The 22,647-nt window shown below is 42.5% G+C and overlaps 2 protein-coding genes across 2 annotated transcripts in view; both read right to left on the bottom strand.

The window, feature by feature from the left end:
* The window catches only part of fgfr1a (fibroblast growth factor receptor 1a), a 229,520-nt gene that overhangs the window by 192,657 nt on the left and 14,216 nt on the right, over positions 1-22,647 (bottom strand). The window lies entirely within an intron of this gene.
* LOC137038404 (fibroblast growth factor receptor 1-A-like) overlaps positions 5,067-22,647 on the bottom strand; it is a 30,035-nt gene continuing 12,454 nt past the window's right edge. Inside the window, exons 4-8 of the mRNA XM_067412934.1 lie at positions 18,867-19,036; positions 18,290-18,413; positions 14,538-14,728; positions 14,129-14,273; positions 5,067-5,209 (exon numbers count right to left, since the gene is read on the bottom strand). Of these exons, the coding sequence (XP_067269035.1) occupies positions 5,067-5,209; positions 14,129-14,273; positions 14,538-14,728; positions 18,290-18,413; positions 18,867-19,036 (773 nt within the window). The remainder of the gene's footprint in view (positions 5,210-14,128; positions 14,274-14,537; positions 14,729-18,289; positions 18,414-18,866; positions 19,037-22,647) is intronic.

Here is a 22,647-nt window from a genome sequence, read left to right as displayed (position 1 = left end):
TCCCGTCCCTCCCTGGTCCCTTCTTGAGATGTTCTGGGCTGTCCTGCTGGCTCTGACTTGGCTTCCCTCCCTCCCTCCTCTCTTTGTCTCTGTGTTTTGATTTTCTTGTCTTGTGTTGTTGTGTCGGTCTTATGTTCCTGTCTTGTTTTGGTGTACCTCTTTAGGGACGCCAGGTGGCGTCCCTTTAGATGGGGGGTAGTGTCAGGTTTCTGTCGCTTCGGTCTAGCTTTCTCTTGGTTTGGTGACAGAGTCCTGACACTCCTGTATTTTGTCCTGTCTTGTGTGAGCACGCAGCTTTGAGCAAGCTCGAGCTGCGTGCTCTTCTGTCCCTGTCATTTTCTGTGTGGGGCGTGGTGTTCGGGTCCCAGCACTTCTGTCTAGTTGGATTTCGGTTTTGTGTTGGGATTCGGACATTCATGCTCCTTGTGTTTTGTCTTCTGTTGTGAGTGCACAGAATGAGCATTCGCTCATTCTTGTGCACCCTGTGTTGTTGTGTGTGTGTGCGCTGTCCTGTCCTGTCTGTGTTTTGTGTTGTGTAGCATGCAGCTGGTGTTTTACTTGCTGCATGCTTGTTGTCATGTTTCGTGTGAACATGCAGTTTATGAGTTTTCATTAACTGCATGTTCATGTCATGTTTGGTGTGAGCACATGTTCATGGGTTTCTTTGTCCCATGTGCTCTCATGTCAATTGTCTAACCCCACCCACCTTGTTTCCTGATTATTGGTTCATTTGCCCCACCTGTCTTCTCCCATTACCCTCGTTTGTTTGCTCCCCATTTAATCTCCTTGTGTTTGCAGTCCTGTGCTGGATCGTCGTCAAACCTTCCTCATGTTTCCCTGCTCCTGAAGTCAAGTCGAGTCAAGTCGAGCCAAGCCAAGCCAAGAAAAGTCAAGTCTTGTTTTTCCCCCTCGGGGTTGTTTTTGTTTGTCTTGTTTTGTTTGATTTTTATAATAAAGAGCCCATTCTTCCTGCAATTGAGTCCTCGCTCCTTTTCCACTCTACAAACCTTGACAACTTTATTTTTTGAAAGAAGTAAATATACATTAATGTGCACATATATTTTTGAAAGAACTAAGTGTTTTTAGCTAAGAATGAACTAAAAAAGTTACACAGTGTAGCTTTAAAAAAATGGAAATATTGATTGACATTGATCTGTGCATGATCTGCACAAAATGGCAAGAAATCGTGCATATTTGGAAAAATGATACAAGGTGTCCCATGGTGGCTGACAACGTCACACAACTGTTTTCAGACTCTACTGAATCAGCAGGGGATAAGTGTTGGAAGATCCTTCCATGGCTTGATATGTTTTGTTTATAATTTTGAATAAAATGCATAATTTTATATATATGTTGTGTAAAAGAAAATAAACAGAATTTTTTTATTTATTTAGCATACTTTTTTTTAAAAAAATTAATAAATTGAGAAATGAATGCCCAAAGTGACATATTGTTACAATCACGCCAGGATCCACCCTCTCCCAGTTACAGCGCACGCCATCTCCTGAATATTGATCACACACACTTGCACGTCATCATCACCTGCAATAACTGCCTGCACTTAAGACCCAAGCTCTCACTCACTCACTCACTCACTCTCTGGTCTTGTTTGCAAATAGCTCTGCTTATGCTTACCCCAAGGACTCACCTACCATACTTACCTACACTCTAAGTGATCTCCTAGTCTCCAGCATCTTCCTTGTCTCCTGTGTCCCAATGTCTGTTTCTCCACCGCTACATGCAAGATTCAAGTGTGGTATCATTCAGCTATCTACCAGACACTCCAGCACTTAACCAACCTGCCCTGCTCACTTCTGGTTTACAATGAACTCTGTCATTCCAACGTCACCTGTTCTCAGTGTCTGCCTGTTTTGTAAGACCTATATGTAACATAAAAAACTTATCAAACGCCCAATATATACTCACCTAAAGGATTATTAGGAACACCATACTAATACTGTGTTTGACCCACTTTCGCCTTCAGAACTGCCTTAATTCTACGTGCCATTGATTCAACAAGGTGCTGAAAGCATTCTTTAGAAATGTTGGCCCATATTGATAGGATAGCATCTTGCAGTTGATGGAGATTTGTGGGATGCACATCCAGGGCACAAAGCTCCCGTTCCACCACATCCCAAAGATGCTCTATTGGGTTGAGATCTGGTGACTGTGGGGGCCATTTTAGTACAGTGAACTCATTATCATGTTCAAGAAACCAGTTTGAAATTATTCAAGCTTTGTGACATGGTGCATTATCCTGCTGGAAGTAGCCATCAGAGGATGGGTACATGGTGGTCATAAAGGGATGGACATGGTCAGAAACAATGCTCAGGTAGGCCGTGGCATTTAAACGATGCCCAATTGGCACTAAGGGGCCTAAAGTGTGCCAAGAAAACCTCCCCCACACCATTACACCACCACCACCAGCCTGCACATTGGTAACAAGGCATGATGAAGCCATGTTTTCATTCTGCTTATGCCAAATTCTGACTCTACCATCTGAATGTCTCAACAGAAATTGAGACTCATCAGACCAGGCAACATTTTTCCAGTCTTCAACTGTCCAATTTTGGTGAACTTGGGCAAATTGTAGCCTCTTTTTCCTATTTGTAGTGGAGATGAGTGGTACCCGGTGGGGTCTTCTGCTGTTGTAGCCCATCCGCCTCTAGGTTGTGCATGTTGTGGCTTCATGAATGCTTTGCTGCATACCTCGGTTGTAACGAGTGGCTATTTCAGTCAAAATTGCTCTTCTATCAGCTTGAATCAGTCGACCCATTCTCCTCTGACCTCGAGCATCAACAAGGTATTTCGCCCACAGGACTGCCGCATACTGGATGTTTTTCCCTTTTCACACCATTCTTTGTAAACCCTAGAAATGGTTGTGTGTGAAAATCCCAGTAACTGAGCAGATTGTGAAATACTCAGACCAGCCCGTCTGGCACCCGCCACCATGCCATGTTTAAAATTGTTTAAATCACCTTTTTTTCCCATTCTGACATTCAGTTTGGAGTTCAGGAGATTGTCTTGACCAGGACCACACCCCTAAATGCATTGAAGCAGCTGCCATGTGATTGGTTGATTAGATCATTGCATTAATGAGAAATTGAACAGGTGTTCCTAATAATCCTTTAGGTGAGTGTAGATACATATTGGCAACTCACTCAGTCACTCACTCACGCCAATTCAATTCCTATTACTTTATTGGCATGACATATTTGGATACATAATTTAATTTATAGGCCTACTGTAATTAAGATGCAAAAAGAAAGACGCTATAGTTTCACCCTTACTCACTGGCCGAGGAAACAGGCCACGCACGTCAATCCCTTCCAGACGATCTTGCTTCTTATTTAATATACAGGCAATTAGTTGATGAAACATCGATCAAAATTAAAACAATTTCTACAAAACAAAATACATTTTTAGGAAAAACTTTCTAGAAAATAAAACTCGAAGTGGTCAAAATCATGTGTGATCCCAAGTCTCCAGACATACTGCGAATCTTATTTCTTACTCATACTGCTCACTTTTCACAATCAACATATGAAATTAAAATAATATTATTATAGGCTAATGTTTAGGCCTAAACGTAGCCTATTTAGTTTCATAGTTAGGTTATATTTTCTGCATGGCTGATGAAGGTGCCAATGTTTTTTTTTTTCTTCCTTTAAGGCAGCGGAAACAACTCACAATACTCCGTCATTTTTAGCTATACAGATAAGTTCAAGACATAATTATAAACATAATTCAGTTCATATTTTCCAAAAAACGGAATTTCAAGCCAAAATAACGAAGTGGCAAAACAAAAAAACCACCATGCACCATGCAGTTACCACCATGCAAATTCAAACATTTCGCTGTTCTCCATATGTGGCAATGCTTCACAATAAAATGACGTGTGTAAAAGTTGATCATTCTTTACATATGACAGTTTGTTTGGACAGAAGAGACGGAGTTCTTTATTAAACTCATAAAAGACAATACAATTACAGGAATACTGGATTCTAAACACAGAAATGCCTCATTATAATGAAGACCCTTAAAGCAGATCTGAGGGAGAAACACACACAAACACCTTATATGTGCCGCTTAAGTAAACTATAAGGGGCTTTCCTTGCCATAAATGCTTGGATAATACACGCGTCTCCTTTCAATAAAAATAATGGCTAGTGCTGTGAATGGGATATACAAACCAACCATAATAGGTTCCTTAATTTTTGGACTGACCTATCGTGAGAGGAAAATAATGCGTTTTAGTCGCATAACTGCGCTAATGGAAATATTGTCATTTCGCAATAGTTTTTTATCAAAATTTAGAAAATATCACTAAAGTTTTGCACAAATCTATAATGGAAATGCGGCTACATACCTGTCAGACCCAACACGATCTCATGGTCATGCGTATAAATAGTACGAGTTTGCAATCTTGTGGAATGTATACACCAAAATTAGTTTTCCGCGTTCATATGATACGCACTTTATGGCGTGCATATGACACGCTCTTGGGTAGGTTTAGGGCGGTGGGGTGGGGGGTTCGTATGTATAATACGCCATAAAGTGCGTATCATATACACGCGAAAAACCACATACCATAAGCACGGCAAAACTCATTTTGGCGTATACATTCCACTAGATTGCAAACTCGTACTATTTATATGCATTTTCGTGAGGTCCGTCTCGTCAGAGCACAAACCAAGCCATGAAGTCCAAGGAATTATCTATAGACATTCGAGATACGATTGTATTGAGGCAAAGATCGGTAGCCTAGAAATCCAGGCGCACCCTATAGCGGCAGCAAATCTAATCTGCTGCGAGTGTCGTCTAGCAACTCTCAACAGGAGTTTGAAAGACAACCGTTTCTCCCGCCCCTCGGATTGAGCTGTCAATGGTGAGTTTCCAGACCAAACGTCTTGATGTGGGTCTGGCTAGTCAGGCTAATAGCAGGTCACTTTCACCTGGGATAGTTTGAGGTGAGTAAATCATGGGCAAAATTTTATTTTTTGGCAAAATTTGGGTTCCACACCAGCGAAGGCTAACACTCTATTTATTCTAAGTACGCACTGCAGTTAAAAGTACAAGTCATCTGCCACTTTAAATGCAGGTGGCAGAACAGAAGACGGGTATAGGACCGCTCGGGCTGGACTGGAGGATGATGCTGACACGCCAGCAGGACACAGGCGAAACCTTGGACACTCAAACTTGGGCTCTTCTAAAAAGATAAAGACAAGACCAGAAAAAATATTGTACATTGTACTTACATTAAAAAAAATACCTACATGTAATTACGTCTGTAATTAATTTCTGTAGTTACATTTGTAATTACACAGTTGTCACTTCCCTTACAGCTCACCCTACCCTTAAACTGACCTACACCACCACACCTGTCCCTAACTTTACCCTTAAACTAACCCACACCACCACAACTGTCCCTAACTTTACCCTTAAACTGACCTACACCACCACAATTGTCCCTAACTTTACCCTTAAACTGACCCACACCACCACACCTGACCCTTACTTTACCCTTAAACTGACCTACACCACCACACCTTTCCCTACCCTACCCTTAAACTGACCCACACCACCACACCTGTCCCTAACCCTACCCGTAAACTGACCTACACCACCACACCTGTCCCTAACTTTACCCCTAAACTGACCCACACCACCACACCTGTCCCTAACTTTACCCTTAAACTAACCCACACCACCACACCTGTCCCTAACTTTACCCTTAAACTAACCCACACCACCACACCTGTCCCTAACCCTACCCCTAAACTGACCTACACCACCACACCTGTCCCTAAGTTTACCCTTAAAGTGACCCACACCACCACACCTGTCCCTGACTTTACCCTTAAACTAACCCACACCACCACACCTGTCCCTAACCCTACCCTTAAACTGACCTACACCACCACACCTGTCCCTAACTTTACCCTTAAACTAACCTACACCACCACACCTGTCCCTAAGTTTACCCTTAAACTAACCTACACCACCACACCTGTCCCTAACCCTACCCTTAAACTGACCCACACCACCACACCTGTCCCTAACCCTACCCTTAAACTGACCTACACCACCACACCTGTCCCTAACTTTACCCTTAAACTGACCCACACCACCACACTTGTCCCTAACTTTACCCTTAAACTGACCCACACCACCACACCTGACCCTAACTTTACCCTTAAACTGACCCACACCACCACACCTGTCCCTAACCCTACCCTTATACTGACCTACACCACCACACCTGTCCCTACCCTACCCTTAAACTGACCCACACCACCACACCTGTCCCTAACTTTACCCTTAAACTGACCCACACCACCACACCTGTCCCTAACTTTACCCTTAAACTGACCCACACCACCACACCTGTCTCTAACTTTACCCTTAAAATGACCCACACCTGACCCTAACTTTACCCTTAAACTGACCCACACCACCACACCTGTCCCTAACCCTACCCTTAAACTGACCCACACCACCACACCTGTCCCTACCCTACCCTTAAACTGACCCACACCACCACACCTGTCCCTAACATTACCCTTAAACTGACCCACATCACCACACCTGACCCTAACTTTACCCTTAAACTGACCCACACCACCACACCTGTCCCTAACCCTACCCTTAAACTGACCTACGCCACCACACCTGTCCCTAACCCTACCCTTAAACTGACCCACACCACCACACCTGTCCCTAACTTTACCCTTAAACTGGCCCACACCTGACCCTAACTTTACCCTTATACTGACCCACACCACCACACCTGTCTCTAACCCTAGCCTTAAACTGACCTACACCACCACACCTGTCCATACCCTACCCTTAAACTGACCTACACCACCACACCTGTTCCTAACTTCACCCTTAAACTAACCCACACCACCACACCTGTCCCTAACTTTACCCTTAAACTGACCCATACCACCACACCTGTCCCTAACTTTACCCTTAAACTGACCCACACCACCACACCTGTCCCTAACCCTACCCGTAAACTGACCTACACCACCACACCTGTCCCTAACTTTACCCCTAAACTGACCCACACCACCACACCTGTCCCTAACTTTACCCTTAAACTAACCCACACCACCACACCTGACCTTAACCCTACCCTTAAACTAACCCACACCACCACACCTGTCCCTAACCCTACCCTTAAACTAACCCACACCACCACACCTGTCCCTAACTTTACCCTTAAACTGACCCACACCACCACACCTGTCCCTGACCCTACCCTTTAACTGACCTACACCACCACACCTGTCCCTAACTTTACACTTAAACTGACCCACACCACCACACCTGTCCCTAACCCTACCCTTAAACTGACCTACACCACCACACCTGTCCCTAACCCTACCCGTAAACTGACCCACACCACCACACCTGTTCCTAACTTTACCCTTAAACTAACCCACACCACCACACCTGTCCCTAACCCCACCCTTAAACTAACCCACACCACCACACCTGTCCCTAACCCTACCCTTAAACTAACCCACACCACCACACCTGTCCCTAACTTTACCCTTAAACTAACCCACACCACCACACCTGTCCCTGACCCTACCCTTAAACTGACCTACACCACCCCACCGGTCCCTGACCCTACCTTTAAACTGACCTACACCACCACACCTGTCCCTAACTTTACCCTTAAACTGACCCACACCACCACACATGTCCCTAACTTTACCCTTAAACTTACCCACACGACCACACCTGTCCCTAACTCTACCCTTAAACTGACCCACACCACCACACCTGTCCCTAACTTTACCCTTAAACTTACCCACACCACCACACCTGTCCTTAACTTTACCCTTAAACTGACCCACACCACCACACCTGTCCCTAACTTTACCCTTAAACTGACCCACACCACCACACCCGTCCCTAACTTTCCCCTTAAACTGACCCACACCACCACACATGTCCCTAACCCTACCCTTAAACTGACCCACACCACCACACCTGTCCCTAACTTTACCCTTAAACTGACCCACACCACCACACCTGTCCCTAACTTTACCCTTAAACTAACCCACACCACCACACCACACCTGTCCCTAACTTTACCCTTATACTGACCCACACCACCAAACCTGTCCCTAACTTTACCCTTAAACTTACCCACACCACCACACCTGTCCCTAACCTTACCCTTAAACTAACCCACACCACCACACCTGTCCCTAACTTTACCCTTAAACTGACCCACACCACCACACCTGTCCCTAACTTTACCCTTAAACTGACCCACACCTCCACACCTGTACCTAACCCTACCCTTAAACTGACCCACACCACCACACCTGTCCCTAACTTTACCCTTAAACTGACCTACACCACCACACCTGTCCCTAACTTTACCCTTAAACTGACCTACACCACCACACCTGTCCCTAACTTTACCCTTAAACTGACCCACACCACCAAACCTGTCCCTAACTTTACCCTTAAACTTACCCACACCACCACACCTGTCCCTAACTTTACCCTTAAACTAACCCACACCACCACACCTGTCCCTAACTTTACCCTTAAACTGACCCACACCTCCACACCTGTCCCTAACCCTACCCTTAAACTGACCCACACCACCACACCTGTCCCTAACCCTACCCTTAAACTGACCCACACCACCACACCTGTCCCTAACCCTACCCGTATCCCACCTCAATATCAGCAAAAGTGCTTTACAATACAATTTGAACACAGTAAGTACATTGTACTTATTTTTTGATGCACATAGTAGTTAAGGCCACCTAATATAAAGTGGGGCCGAAAAAACATAAATGGCGTCCCGTCAAAAAATGTGTGCTACATCACTGCTCAGAAATGACTGAGATGGTTCATTTTCATTTTTATTTAAACTGGGAGAAAATAATCAAGGTTAACTGATGTTATAATGTAGATTTACAGGGGTTAAAAATAGTATTTTTTTATGAATATTTTTTTTAATAATAAACCCCCACAAACACCTTATTTTGATGGGCCCTGTTAGACATTACATTGACTATAAGTAACGTTGTACTTATGTTATGTAGAGTTATGTCAACTAACTCTCATTAGAGTATAGTAGACTCTCTGTTTCATATCTAACACTTTATTTTTTCCTGAGCAGACATTTTATTGGCTATAAGTAACTTTGCAAGTAGAGCTGAGAGGGGCACAACCTAACACGGGGTTAGTTGTAACACACATGGTTTAAAACATTCCACACATGCCAAGGTGACGAAACTTTGTAACTTTACTAGTTGCCATATCAACACTGTTTACAGAAAACAACTACATCAAAATTAAAATATCTTTGAAAGATATCACTTGACATTTATTTAATGATATCAGAAGTACATTTCTTACTTAAGTACATTTTTGTATATGTTTTTTTTTTGTGTTTATTTAAAAATCTGTGACAACCTCAATGTTTAATGTTTCACCATGAAACAGGAAGTTGATGTATGTCAGGCATGCAATGTCCAATCTGCCCCAAAACTTCAGTCCTGACCTGAAGATATCTTCATGCCAATATTTAGTTACAGGCATAGTGACACCTGTGGGCAACGGGAAATGGCATGTTTTACACTGTGATTGACTCCTCCTAGAGATTTAACCAAAACAACAACATATCTGGTCAGTCTAATTTGCCTTAAATGTCACATGTTTGATAATAGTCCCGACCTAAAGACATCTAAATGACAATATTCAGTTATAGTCAAAGTGCCATCTGCTGGCAGCAGGAAGTTTGGCACATTGAAGTGACTTCATATAGGATATATTCTTCCTATATTTACCGGATTAAATGCATGTCGCCCACTATTCGCTGTTTTACTAAGGCCACCTGGTGGCGGTGGTCCCGGGTGTGAGGGCCCTTTCATCGTTGCTTGCAGCTTTAATTTTAATCTTATATCTGTTATTTAAAGGTAGGGTAGGACGGACTGATCTAAAACACTTTTGTCCAAATTTGTTTAAACTTTCTTTATATGTCAATACATCATTAAAATGTAAGTACTCTGAAAAGGAGAGTATAAAAACCGAGTGACTCTAGACTTTTTAATCTGCAATAAACACCGCTCATTATTTTCGTTCGGGACGAAACAAATGACTGGCTTGGGCGACTGTCACTCTCTCGCTACCATGGCGACCACCGCTTTCGCTACAGGATCTGCCCACGTGCGCGGACCCGTTTGATTTGAGCAGTTCAAGAGGCAAGAAACCTAGGCAAATGCTCAGAGAAAGAGCATTCAAAATTCACAGTGCAGGGTTTTACAGTCAGCGAAGGCAAACAATGCAAAAAAAGGAAGACAGTATGAGAAAAGACAATGCACAGAAAGTCTTTGGATAAACAAAGAAATCAAACGCGAGTAAATATCTGCGTGGCTTTCCAACGAAGTTGAGAACTGAGGGACCTGAAAAACGCCTCATTGCTGGCTGTATTTCTGCTGGACAGGTAATCTTTCATTTTGATTATACATTTTTTTGGTTTATGTTTTCATGAAGCATGTATCAAGAGCACGTGAAGCTGCCTAATATAGCTAATAACATTACTTAGCATAAAGTTACAATATGATACACTTAGCCATTAGTAGAGATGATAAATACTCGATATGTTTAGCTCAAGTTGATCGCTGTTGTGTTGAATTTCGCAAAATTCAACTTTAGATAACAAAATGCATGTTAGGGCTGTCACTTTTTATTCGATATTCGAATATGCATTCGAAGATGACGTGAAATATCCGTAATCGAACTATAAATAAACTATCCGGTTTTTAAAGTGCCATGTAGCGCAATTTTTTACTGTCGGTGCGTTTACATGGAGCACTGTAATCGGTTTAACTCCAGTCTGAAGGAAAATGCACCTCAAACGTAATAAAAATGCCCAAACCGAATGAAATTGTAATCATTTTGAGATGGGTGGGATAAACCTTTTCATGAATCGATCAAACGAAACATTTCACCATGTAAACGACCTGACCGGATTACTTTTGAGTGTGCGTCCTTATGTGACGTACACAGCGCGCGCCTTCACCACTGAAGAGCACGCGCCGCGCTCATGCACCAAGCATGTTGACAAGAGAGGAATTTTTTTTTTAAGGGATACACTTTTTATTTCATAAGAAGTTATGAAGATAATGTTGGCATAATGACACTGTCCCTAAACCTAATTGTAAGCAAACAATCAACTACTTCAACTGCGCCTGACATTAGAATTTATTTTTTCTGATATGATTATAACACTTTAGAACAAATAAATAGCTTTTATAAAACCGTTTAAGTCCTGGTGGCCGTTGAGAGTTGCTATGGCATCCATAAACACATTCCAGCGGCTGGAGAGGACGGCGTCGTAGATATTCCAATATATTCGAATGCATTGCTTGATATTTGATATCCGTTCGAATTTGATTTTTTTCAAAAATGACAGCCCTAATGCATGTGTAAAAGCTAGTACACCGCATCCAGGAACTTTTTTAGAACTAAGTTATCTTTAGCTGCTGCTAATCAACAATGCTTTCATCATGGAAACTCTTACATGCAAAACCACCATTAACAGAAATGTCCATGTTTTCACTGTTATACTGTACGGGGCGCTATGACACATCTTCTGAAAGAGCACAGAATCTCCTGATCAAAACACATGGAAAGAAGAAGCAGAAACAAGCAATATCCTATGTAAGCAGATGCATATCAAATATAATGCGATCATCAACATTGAACAGCATATAAATCAAAACTGCCTAATGCTACTGAATGAAAAGTCATCCCAGGACAAGTTCCAGGACTGTGAAGCTTTGGGGTGTTGATGGACTCCATCTACTCCATCTGTGTTTGATTATCGCTCTAAATCTATTCTGGATGTAGTCAAAAACTTGGTTTTCTCAGCTTTTTGTTCTAAATGTTGCAGAGGAACCGCTGACTGTGAGCGCGCCTTGTCTGTTTGGGGGAGGGTTAATACCATAGACTTTAATAAAACAAGTTAAAATAATATTCCTTTCTTGATCTGCGCTGTTCACTCTCTCTTGACTTGACATTTGAAGGTATGGGAAGCCAAACAATCCAAAAGTGAGACGAGTCAGTGGGCTGTTACAGAGGTTACATCTGCGCGGTTCAATAGATGGTTCTACCCAATGGGCAGCGCGGCGCAAACCATAAATGCACTCAAATATAGGCTACAATAAAGAATGCCCTCATTCCTTACAAACATTGGTTCTCTGCTGAAGTTTAATTGTTTTTCCCTACAGTAGACAAATTAAATCGGGGATGAAAGGCATTTTCTTTTGTTTATTATCTTGTATGCCAACCTCCTGGTAATTATATCAGAGTTTATATGTTCAGGTAGGCGAATTAATCTTATTATTGTATGAAGTTTTGCATTCAGCTATTATTTGTAGACTGTAATACTTAAGCTTTTTATATCTGAATTCCATAGATAGATAGATAGATAGATAGATAGATAGATAGATAGATAGATAGATAGATAGATAGATAGATAGATAGATAGATTGATAGATCGATAGATCGATATCAACCAGCAGCCATATCACCCTGTAGCCCAAGACTGGTTTCCCACTGAAGCTAAGCAGGGCTGAGCCTTGTCAGTACCTGGATGGGAGACCAACTGAGAAAACCAGGTAGCTGCTGGTAGAGGTGTTAGTGAGGCCAGCAGGGGGTGCTCACCCTGTGGTCTGTGTGGGTCCTAACACCCCAGTATAGTGATGGGGACACTATACTGACATAGAGCACCGTCTTTCGGATGAGACGTTAAACCGAGGTCCCGACTCTCTGTGGTCGTTAAAAATCCCAGGATGTCCTTCGATAAAGAGTATCAATTTTGGCCAAATTTGCCCATTGGCCTCGGTCCATCATGGCCTCCTAATAATCCCTCTCTCCTGATTGGCTTCATCACTCTGTCTCCTCTCCACCAATCAGCTGGTGTGTGGTGAGCGTTCTGGCGCAATATGGCTGCCGTCGCATCATCCAGGTGGTGCTGGACATTGGTGGTGGTTGAGGAGATTCTCCCCTTCTATATGTAAAGTGCTTTGAGTGCCTTGAAAAGCGCTATATAAATCTCGAACGCATTGATAGATAGATAGATAGATAGATAGATAGATAGATAGATAGATAGATAGATAGATAGATAGATAGATAGATAGATAGATAGATAGATAGATAGATAGATAGATAGATAGATCGATAGATAGATCGATAGATAGATCAATCATCAATTCTGTTTAAAATGTCAGTAGTTAAAATAGTTTCTACAATGTGCCTGTAGGCCCTAGACATGTTACCTCTGCCATTTACATTAAATAGCAGAGGTTTATGGGTAAAATGTTAACAATAAATGTAAAATGTAAATGCGCCAAATGAACTTGTATCGGTTTAAATTGTTCATTGCAGCGCTGGTGAGGATTAGTTCCATAGGCCGTGAAAAAAACGGATTAATTCGCGCCGCGCTGCCCATTGGGTAGCGCTAGTAAACACGTCCGCGCTGCGCTGACGAGTCGGCCACGACTTCAATCCCTTCAATCCCTCCCTCATGAGAACTGAACTGACAGGGGAGCTGAAGCTCATTAAATATGCAAATCTTATCCAATCCTAGCCGTGGGCATTTACTTCCAAGTCTCCAGTGCAGCATGCCCATCAGAACCCAGCGTTCAGGAGACAGCCTCAAAACCAGTGTAGAAAATAGCCTATTACTTATTAGTTATGATGATTTTGAATGTAAAAACCACACGAACGTCATTAGCTGACCTCAGACATTATAAAAAAGTATAAACATTTTTTTTAACATTTTTTAAAAGCCAGTTCATGACACCTTTAACACAACATTTGTCTAATTCAAGCATTTAAATACTCAATGTTTACCTGGTGAATGGATTATTTCAGGCCACCCCTATCAATCTGATCTCAATTTTATTTGGATCAGGCTAAAATAGATTAAATGAGGCGTTTACATGAAATCTTTTCAGTCCGACTGAACCATCAATCTGATTACTCATAGATTATGTAAATGTAGCTAGTGTGAACTGCTGCTGTTAAAACGGGATATGAAACCATCAACCAAAAAGAGCACCACAAGAACCAAAGATACCTTTATAGACAGTCAACCATGCAGAGTGATGGGTGTGGCCGACAGGGTTCCCAGCCAAGCAGGTGTACTCTCCAGAATCCTCTAAAGACACATTCCTGATCTGCAGTACCTCCATCTCTTTATCCGTAGTGTCGACGCCTGACGTCTAGAGAAAAGAACCCCAGGATGAAGCCGGAGAGATCCGGGAAAACCCACCAGAGGAGAGAGAGAATGCCTTGCATAACATTTCGGAGCATGTTTTTTTGGGGGTCCTTGTTGGACTCGTGTCATTACTGCTCTCATGAAATCACAAGGTTAAAGTTTTGAAAAAGACATGGACAACAGGTTTTGACAAGTGTACGATTAAATATTGTAAACTTTCACTACTTGACACACTTAGGTCAATCTCAGACTAGTGAGGAGGTTTTACCTTCAAGATCCGAATGTACGGCAGTCCGTCAGGGCCGAATCTGCTGCCGTTAACCTCGATGTGCTTCAGCCATTGGATGTGTGGCTGAGGATCGCTGAAGACTTTACACTCAAACTCCACGTCACTTCCCACCACTACTGTACGGTTAGCAGGAAACCCGGCCATAAGGATCGGTCTGTGCGGTAAACGCTCTGATCACACAAACACATTATACACAGTGTGGTTAAAATGAGCCCGATTAACATAAAATAGTTTTTACTCTGATTAGACTTTCTTAAAGAATTTTAAAGTTGGGGTCAGCATTGTGAAATATGGGATATTCACCAGATGTCCATTAAACTCTCAGAACCTGCATGGAGCGGCCCATTTAACATGCAGATTAGAATCTCATTATAATTGCTGTAATTTGGCAAAAATGAGTGGAAATGTTTTTGAAGCAACAGCCCAACTTTCAGGCCTACTGACCAAAAGAGGGCGAATACAGACAATCTGCCACTGGTTCTCACTGTGAGCAGTGGAGTAAGTTGGTATGCTCTGCACATCACACAGTCCAAAAGTAAACCTATGAGTGTTTTGTGTGAGTGTAGATCAGGGGTGATTTGTTGCTGGAGTGATCAGAATAACAGAACGAAAACACACTGACATAAACACAATAAAACTTATGATAATCACTAAGAAAATCAGGATGACAATGACATGTTAATGAAGGATGGTGGAAGCAAAAGGATACTGATCATCATTTTATCTGTAAATGTTGATTGTACAATTCAGCTCAGGGGTCAGCAACCTTATGTGTGTTAATTCACTTTAATAGTGTTAATAGCTCCTAACTTAATAAAACTGGTTGGCCAAACTATATGGCCAAAAGTTTTGGGAAACCTGCCTTTACATCCACATGAACTTTAATGACATCCAATTCTTAATCTGTAGGGTTTAATATGGAGTTTCTCACAAGGATTAGGTGTTTGTTTATGGGAATGATTGACCATTCTCCTAGAAGTGCATTTGTGAGGTCAGGCACGGATGTTGGACTAGAAGGCCTAGCTCTCAGTCTCCGCTCTAATTCGTCCCAAAGGTGATCTATCGGGTTGAGGTCAGGACTCTGTGCAGGCCAGTCAAGTTCCTCCACACCAAACTCACTCATCCATGTCTTTATTGACCGACGCTTTGTGCACTGGAGAGCAGTCATGTTGGAACAGGAAGGGGCCGTCCCCAAACTGTTCCCACAAAGTTAAAAAGCTCCCACTGTGCGCCTCAGCATGCACTGACCCCCCGCTCTGTGATTTTACGTGGCCTGCCACTTCGTGGCTGAGTTGCGGTTGTTCCCAATTGCTTCCACTTTGTTATAACACCACTAACGGTTGACCGTGGAATATTAAATAGTGAGGAAATTTCAAAAATGGACTTATTGCACAGATGGCAACCTATCACGGTACCACGCTTGAGTTCACTGAGCTCCTGAGAGCGACCCATTCTTTCACAATTGTTATACACCTGTGCGTATATATCCACATATCATCCAACTGCGGCCACAAATGGCCGTTATCGTGCTGGTGGGGGTTACTGTTTTTGCACACTGGAACGCCCCCTTCTTCGCCTCTTCTGCTGAACTGCTAGCTGTCAACATCTGGATTAATATCTTCAACATTCGCTAGTTCGTTTTTCTCAAACAGAAGCTTCAAAATAAGATCTAGCGTCTTGCAACATGACATTATGACATTGTGTAAACATACACGCCACTTCCTAAAGCCAAGTGGCGTGTTATCTGTGTGTATGTCTACGGCGTGTGATTCTGCGTGTATGTCTATGCCCAAACGAACCATTATGTGTGTGTGTGTGTGTGTGTGTGTGTGTGTGTGTGTGTGTGTGTGTGTGTGTGTGTGTGTGTGTGTGTGTGTGTCCACAATGTAAATCGATTTATAAATGTACTAAATTATTATTTTTTGAACATGTAAAAATGCAGAATGTGATTCAACAGGTATAATGACATGGCTCAAATATAATGACCTTAACCAAAATCACGGACATTGCAATTACAACCTCTGGATGTCTCAAGATGACTTTCAGGCATAAATGTACTCAGCGATTAGCACATGGCTTTCATTTCTACTACATTAATGACCCAGTTTAAATACAGATTCATCTTCCCAGTGCTGAAGTACCCCTTTAAGTCAGCCAATCAGTGTTTGAAATGAATTACCTACTCTAATCATGGCTGCGTCCAAAAACTGGAAAAGGCTGCCTTCGGAGGACACATTTGAAGGTAGGAAGGCATCAAGCAACGTCCAAATCTATTGTTAGCTTCACTTCCTGTCTCCTGAGAGACCTTCATCTGATCGATTTTTGAAGGCAGCATACATGTGTCCTTCACTGCCTTTGGTATCCCACAATCCTGTGCTTTCTATTTAGTGACAGTTGAGCTGGGGGGAAAGATAGCGTCCGAAAGTTGCGTTTGCTGGTTAGTTTGTGTCTAAATGTATGTTTTTTACGAATATTTTCCACTTCTATTGTCATTTCTAGCGAGAATTTACTAACGTAGTGATTAAATATGGGTTTAGTTCTCACCAAAGATCGCTCAATTTTACTGTAGATCATTAAACTGTTACACTGCCTCAGAGGTATGTCCGAAATTTGTTTTGTGAGGTGCCTTCATGCACAAACGCTGCCTTACAAGTCATTGTCTGATAAGGCAGCGAGGCAACGAGTTAGCTGCCTAGGTTTTGGGACCCAGCCCTCATTTTGAGCTCTAACCACATCTCTAAATGATGTTTATTAAACAAGGTTCGGGAGGAAACACGTTCAGATAATTGACACAAGTGGAGAGCACTTGTGAGCATTCAGCTAATCTTTATTAGGCCAAATCCGAGCTCGAAGCCCACCCAACCCCCCGGAAAGCACACCAAATACGCATTTAAATCTATTCTCCATAAATTATATGTAAGTGTGAACTTGTGGACTCTAACAAGTCTAAATCAAGCCTGCAGTCTCCCTCTCATTTACTGAAGCTTTCGCGCCTCTATCGCCCCCCGGTGACCGGTCCCAGTATAGCCGCCCCTCAGTGATTTCTAATGGACGCGAGGCAAACTAAATAATAAAATTACACTTCAAAATGTTTTCCCCAAAGTTAGTTTATGTCACTGAAGGCAGTTATCATCACGATGATTTCATTTCAGGTGTTCGTTTTAAAAATAAGTTTAGTTTGAGTTAGTTATTTGATGCAATAAAAACGGGGGGTGTGACGTCATGATTGACAGCTGAGACTGACGGCTTCTCTGAGTGAAGTTGTCACTGAGGCACTAACGGACTTTTTTCGAAATTTTTGGGAGCAGATTAGAGCTTTAGCTTTAATTCCTACATTTCCATAACTGTTTATTTCACACCAACATAATTAATTGTTCTGCATCTGCGAGAGTGTGGGCGGGCTTTTGATATCGCAGCTGCACTTCCTGCTCTACTTCCTGCGCTCTACTGCGCAACTCCGGTCCCGAAATCGCTACTGCGCAGACTCGGTCCCAAGATGTCCGCGCCGTGCAAGGCCGTCTGAAAGCTTCAAATCTGCCAAGCGGAAACGGATGATGTCGAGTCGTCCATATTTTTTTACGGTCTATGGTCTAAATCCACTGCCTTATAAAACGTTTCATATTCGCGATGGATCATTTAACACGCGTTAAGTGCATGTGCATGTCCTTGAAGATGACATTTACATCAAACATACTTTTAATATGCAAGAAAAGAAAAGAAATATGACTGACCGACTACGTCCAGCTGGTAGGTGTGATTGATGCTGCCGTATTTGTTTACCACCAGGCAGGTGTATTTGCCTTTGTCTGACGGTACCACCAACTCCATTATGATGGTCCACATGTGCTCTCGAACCTGTGGAATAACACAACAAATTTACATACTACAGAAAAACACGTCTGCTAAACAACGTGGATCTCTACAGTGCAGCTAAAGCTGGATTGAGTGACTCCAGATTTTTCCTCCCATTGGACAAACTTAAAGCTTGCTTTCACAGATCAACGCACAGCATTGTGATTTGCCAGTTTGCCAATCAAGGAGAGTGTTAATGGAGCTTTTTTCATAAAACAAATTCACAATATTGCTTCTCTTTAACTTCTTCAAGATTCACTTTTGCATTTTTTTTAAAAGGTGGAATTACATGAGGGCTAGTTAATAATGACACTGTTTTGTTTTTGGTGATGTCTTTCTTTAAGCAACAATAATCAAATAACATTAAAAACAGAATGCCATACATTAAGCGAAAATGCCAGGTCTGATTGAAGGTATGAAGAATGCTTTAGTTGTGTGGTCACTAGTTCCCCTCACCTTGAAGCCTCCTATTCGCTGGTCTCTCTTAAACTCTTTGCCGTTCTTGAGCCACTTGAGTGTTGGTGTAGGGTTACCATTGGCCTGGCAACGGAACTTGACAGTTTTGCTGGCGGGAACAGCGTGGAGCTTCTTCATCTTATCAGGTTGAGCCCAAACAGGAGCCATTGCTGAGGAACAGATAGAAAGTGCAGAAAATAAGATAACATTTAAAAAATAAAAAGGTACTTTAATTGAAACTACAGTGTGAGCCAATATCAAGAGAATGAGAATCTCAGACCGGTAATCCAAAGCAACAATAAGAATACGTTCCAGGAGGGGGATTGTACTAGAGCCGAGTTCACATGGCACAACTTTTCAAAGTTGTCAGATCAACTATTTCTTTTCTTTTCACACTGCATATCTGGGGATGTCCATGATGGATCAGCGGCAGGAAGTTACATATTACTTTACTTGACAATTGTAGGGACTGAGAAAATCAGACACACAATTACTTGCTACATGTAAAAAATAAGCTGTAAATGCTCTATGCTTAGTAGCAGACCTTCCCCGAATAGCGTAGGAAATGCCTCTGTTACCAGGGTTACCTTCAGATACGACTCAAAGGACTTTCCAGAGAGATCTGTGACTCTAAATTGATTATTTTTGAAAAGGGACCCGATGCCCTTAAAAAGGACTTTCCTGCATTATTTTATAGAAAACTTGTTTTATAAATTAACATGCACCCTGATATTGCGTGTACCATTTAAACTGTGTTGTAAAGGGCCTCTTATGGTATTTTGTGTAGGCATGTCTAATGAGCAACTTACTATTTCATGTAACCTCATATATGTCTTATCTCCTATCAAATTAATGCTTGTTTCAAAACGTACACTTTCATGTATGTCCCTTACTCAGAGGATGCAGTGTATGTTTGCTGCATTAATTAGAGTATAAATTGGAGGCCCAACTCCTCACAGCAAGCACAACTTCCTCAACCTCGATGGAGTCAAAACAACAATGCAAGTTCACAGTTGAACCTTCGCTCAACACAGAAGGAAACGATTGCAAAACCATCGGACAGAACCATCAAGACTTTCTCCTGCAAATTTATATCTGGACGTCTTCCCAGCAAGTAATGTACTATGAAATACAAACCGCTGTGTAGTTAGTAAAACGTCTCGGGTTACGTATGTAACCCTTGTTCCCTGAGAGGGAACGAGACACTGCGTCGTCGGGTGACGACACTCTGGGGAACGCCCCCAACGTGACGGCTCTGAAGTATGAATGAAATCAGCCACCAATCCGGTTGGTGCAACGTCATGACGTAGTAGGTGACGGCGTACGCGGAAGCTATAAGAAGGCGCCGTCTCATACAACAGACAGCCTTTGCGATGAAGCAAGCGCTCTACGCGAAGTGTCTCGTTCCCTCTCAGTTATCGACCTCGTGGGAAGATGCCGCAGCGCGGGCTTCCTCAAGAGGCGGAAGAGCATCTGAATCCTCAGACGAGGAGTGGGAAGATGCCTCAGCATGCCCGCCTCCTGTCGCGAGATCCAGTTGTGAGCCCCAGGATCTACGCCGCCGCGCTGCCTCAACAGACACGGGACCGGATCCAAGGGGCTCGCGAGCCTGGCCGCTCTCGGTAAACACGGCCAGCCGTCAGCGCAACACCCGGAGCGGCAGCCTCTCACACTCGCTGCAGGCGGCACCCTCAAGCGCCGCCTGAGTGTGCTGCGCCCCGAGACACTGCACACACAGCTGGTGTGTGTCCTAGCCCGTAATGAAGCGCGGGCACGGGTGCACACACCGTCTAAACTGCTCGCTTGCCATGCTTTTTAAAGATATTGGTGACAGACAACAGTAAATACACAAACAATTTCACACAGAGCGCCTCGTTGAAGAGCAAAGACTGTCTGTTGTATGAGATGGCGCCTTCTTAAAGCTTCCGTGTACACCGTCACCTACTACGTCATGACGTTGCACCAACCGGATTGGTGGCTGATTTCATTCATACTTCAGAGCCGTCACGCTGGGGGCGTTCCCCAGAGTGTCGTCACTCGACGACGCAGTGTGAGTTCCCTCGATAAAGGGAACTGTAAACTCCTTTGCTCAGACAAGGGAGCTTATCGGAGATAGTTAGACTCTGCATAGACTCGCCCAGGTTAGACTCTTTGCATAACTTCATCCATCTGTTCTAACCCGGTTCTTTTAACCACTTTAACTTTGCCTCTTGCCATGTATGTTTTGTATATGTATGTTTTATGCCTTTTAATCTTGTCCATGATTTAGTTATTACATTAGTTTGTGCACAATATATGTTTGGTTCTGACTTCCCGCTGCAAACAAATTGTCACTTAAATGAGCGATCTGGTTATGCACTCTAAGCGCTTATGTAAACAAAGGAAGAATTATTTTTCTGTAACTATGAAAAATATCCTTTTCTTAGAATTAATTAATAATCAATACTAAGCATTCACAGGATGAACAGATTGATTGAAATTAATTAATAATCAATCCTGAGCATTCACTGGATAAACTGATTGATTTATTGTAAAGTTAAAGGTGCCCTAGAATGAGTTGAAACAATATGTTACATTGTTCTCTGATATCTACATAGAGGGTATGTGGCTTACTTAAGGGCAAAAATTGTCCAGATACAGTTTTACATGTCCATTTACAACTCTATAAATTGTCCCTAGGATGTAATGCTCTGTTTTTGCCTTATTTGGAAGAGTCATGAATATTAATGTTGAGCTCTGCTCTGATTGGCTTATTTCAGCAGCTCACAGCAGTTCAGCAGTTCAGCGAAGTGGCTCGTGAGTCCTGACAGAACACTGACCGACTGAATGACACTTTAAGCAGAACATCTCAAACGGAGATTGATAAAATGCAGCCTACTTGTGTATTGGTGTTTTCAGATCATCCGCGCACGAGAAAGAGCTCGCGTTCTTGCGGTCGCCAGATTTCAGTAATTAAATCCCCCGAACAGCGCCTTTCTGTGAAAAAACATGTACACTATCCAGTGTTTTACCTAAACATGTCCTAAACGTTTACCTAAACATATTGCCAGTGTTGGGTAAGCTACTTGGAAAATGTAGTGAGCTAAGCAACCAGTTACTCTTCATTAAATTAAGCTTCACTACCCTGAAGCTACCCCCCTAGGAAATGTAGCAAGCTAAGCTACAGCAACTTGAAAAAAGTAGTTTACTACATCTAAGCTACTTTTTATTTATTTATTTTTATATTGAACCAACTTCATTCATATCAATGCTATCTCAGTAATCAATAAAAGTCAAGCATATAGACACACATTTTTTTAGTTGTTCAAAAACTGTCCGAAATCAATTTCGGCAACAAAAACATGTGATCCATAATATTAACAAAACCAGGGGCCTATTGCACAAAACTAGAATAGGGGATTAAGCCGGGATATCTTGGTGATCTTGTCATTTTTATGCAAAATTTTGTACACAGCTGTCTTGTAAACATACCCTGAAGGCAAACTCATACCAAGAATGATAGCGATAATGAAAGATAACTGTATATTAGCAGATAAATTGAGCCAGGATCACCAAAATATCCTGGCTTAATCCCTTATCCTAGTATTGTACAATAGGCCCCTGGTGTCAAGTGTGTGTGTGTGTGCGTGCGTGCGTGCGTGCGTGTGTTAGTGTGTGTGTGTGAGAGAGATCTATCTCCCACACACATTAAACAAGTTTCATTCATTCATATCAAGAGGTGGCCAGGCTGGACCCCGATACTTTTAACAAGAGGTGTTTCTTTAAAGCTAGGAACACACCA

This window comes from Pseudorasbora parva, chromosome 13 (genome assembly GCF_024679245.1).
Source record: "Pseudorasbora parva isolate DD20220531a chromosome 13, ASM2467924v1, whole genome shotgun sequence".
Classification (NCBI taxonomy): Eukaryota; Metazoa; Chordata; class Actinopteri; order Cypriniformes; family Gobionidae; genus Pseudorasbora; species Pseudorasbora parva.
The sequence above is the reverse complement of the archived record's forward strand: the minus strand, read 5'-3'. Positions and strand labels throughout refer to the sequence as shown.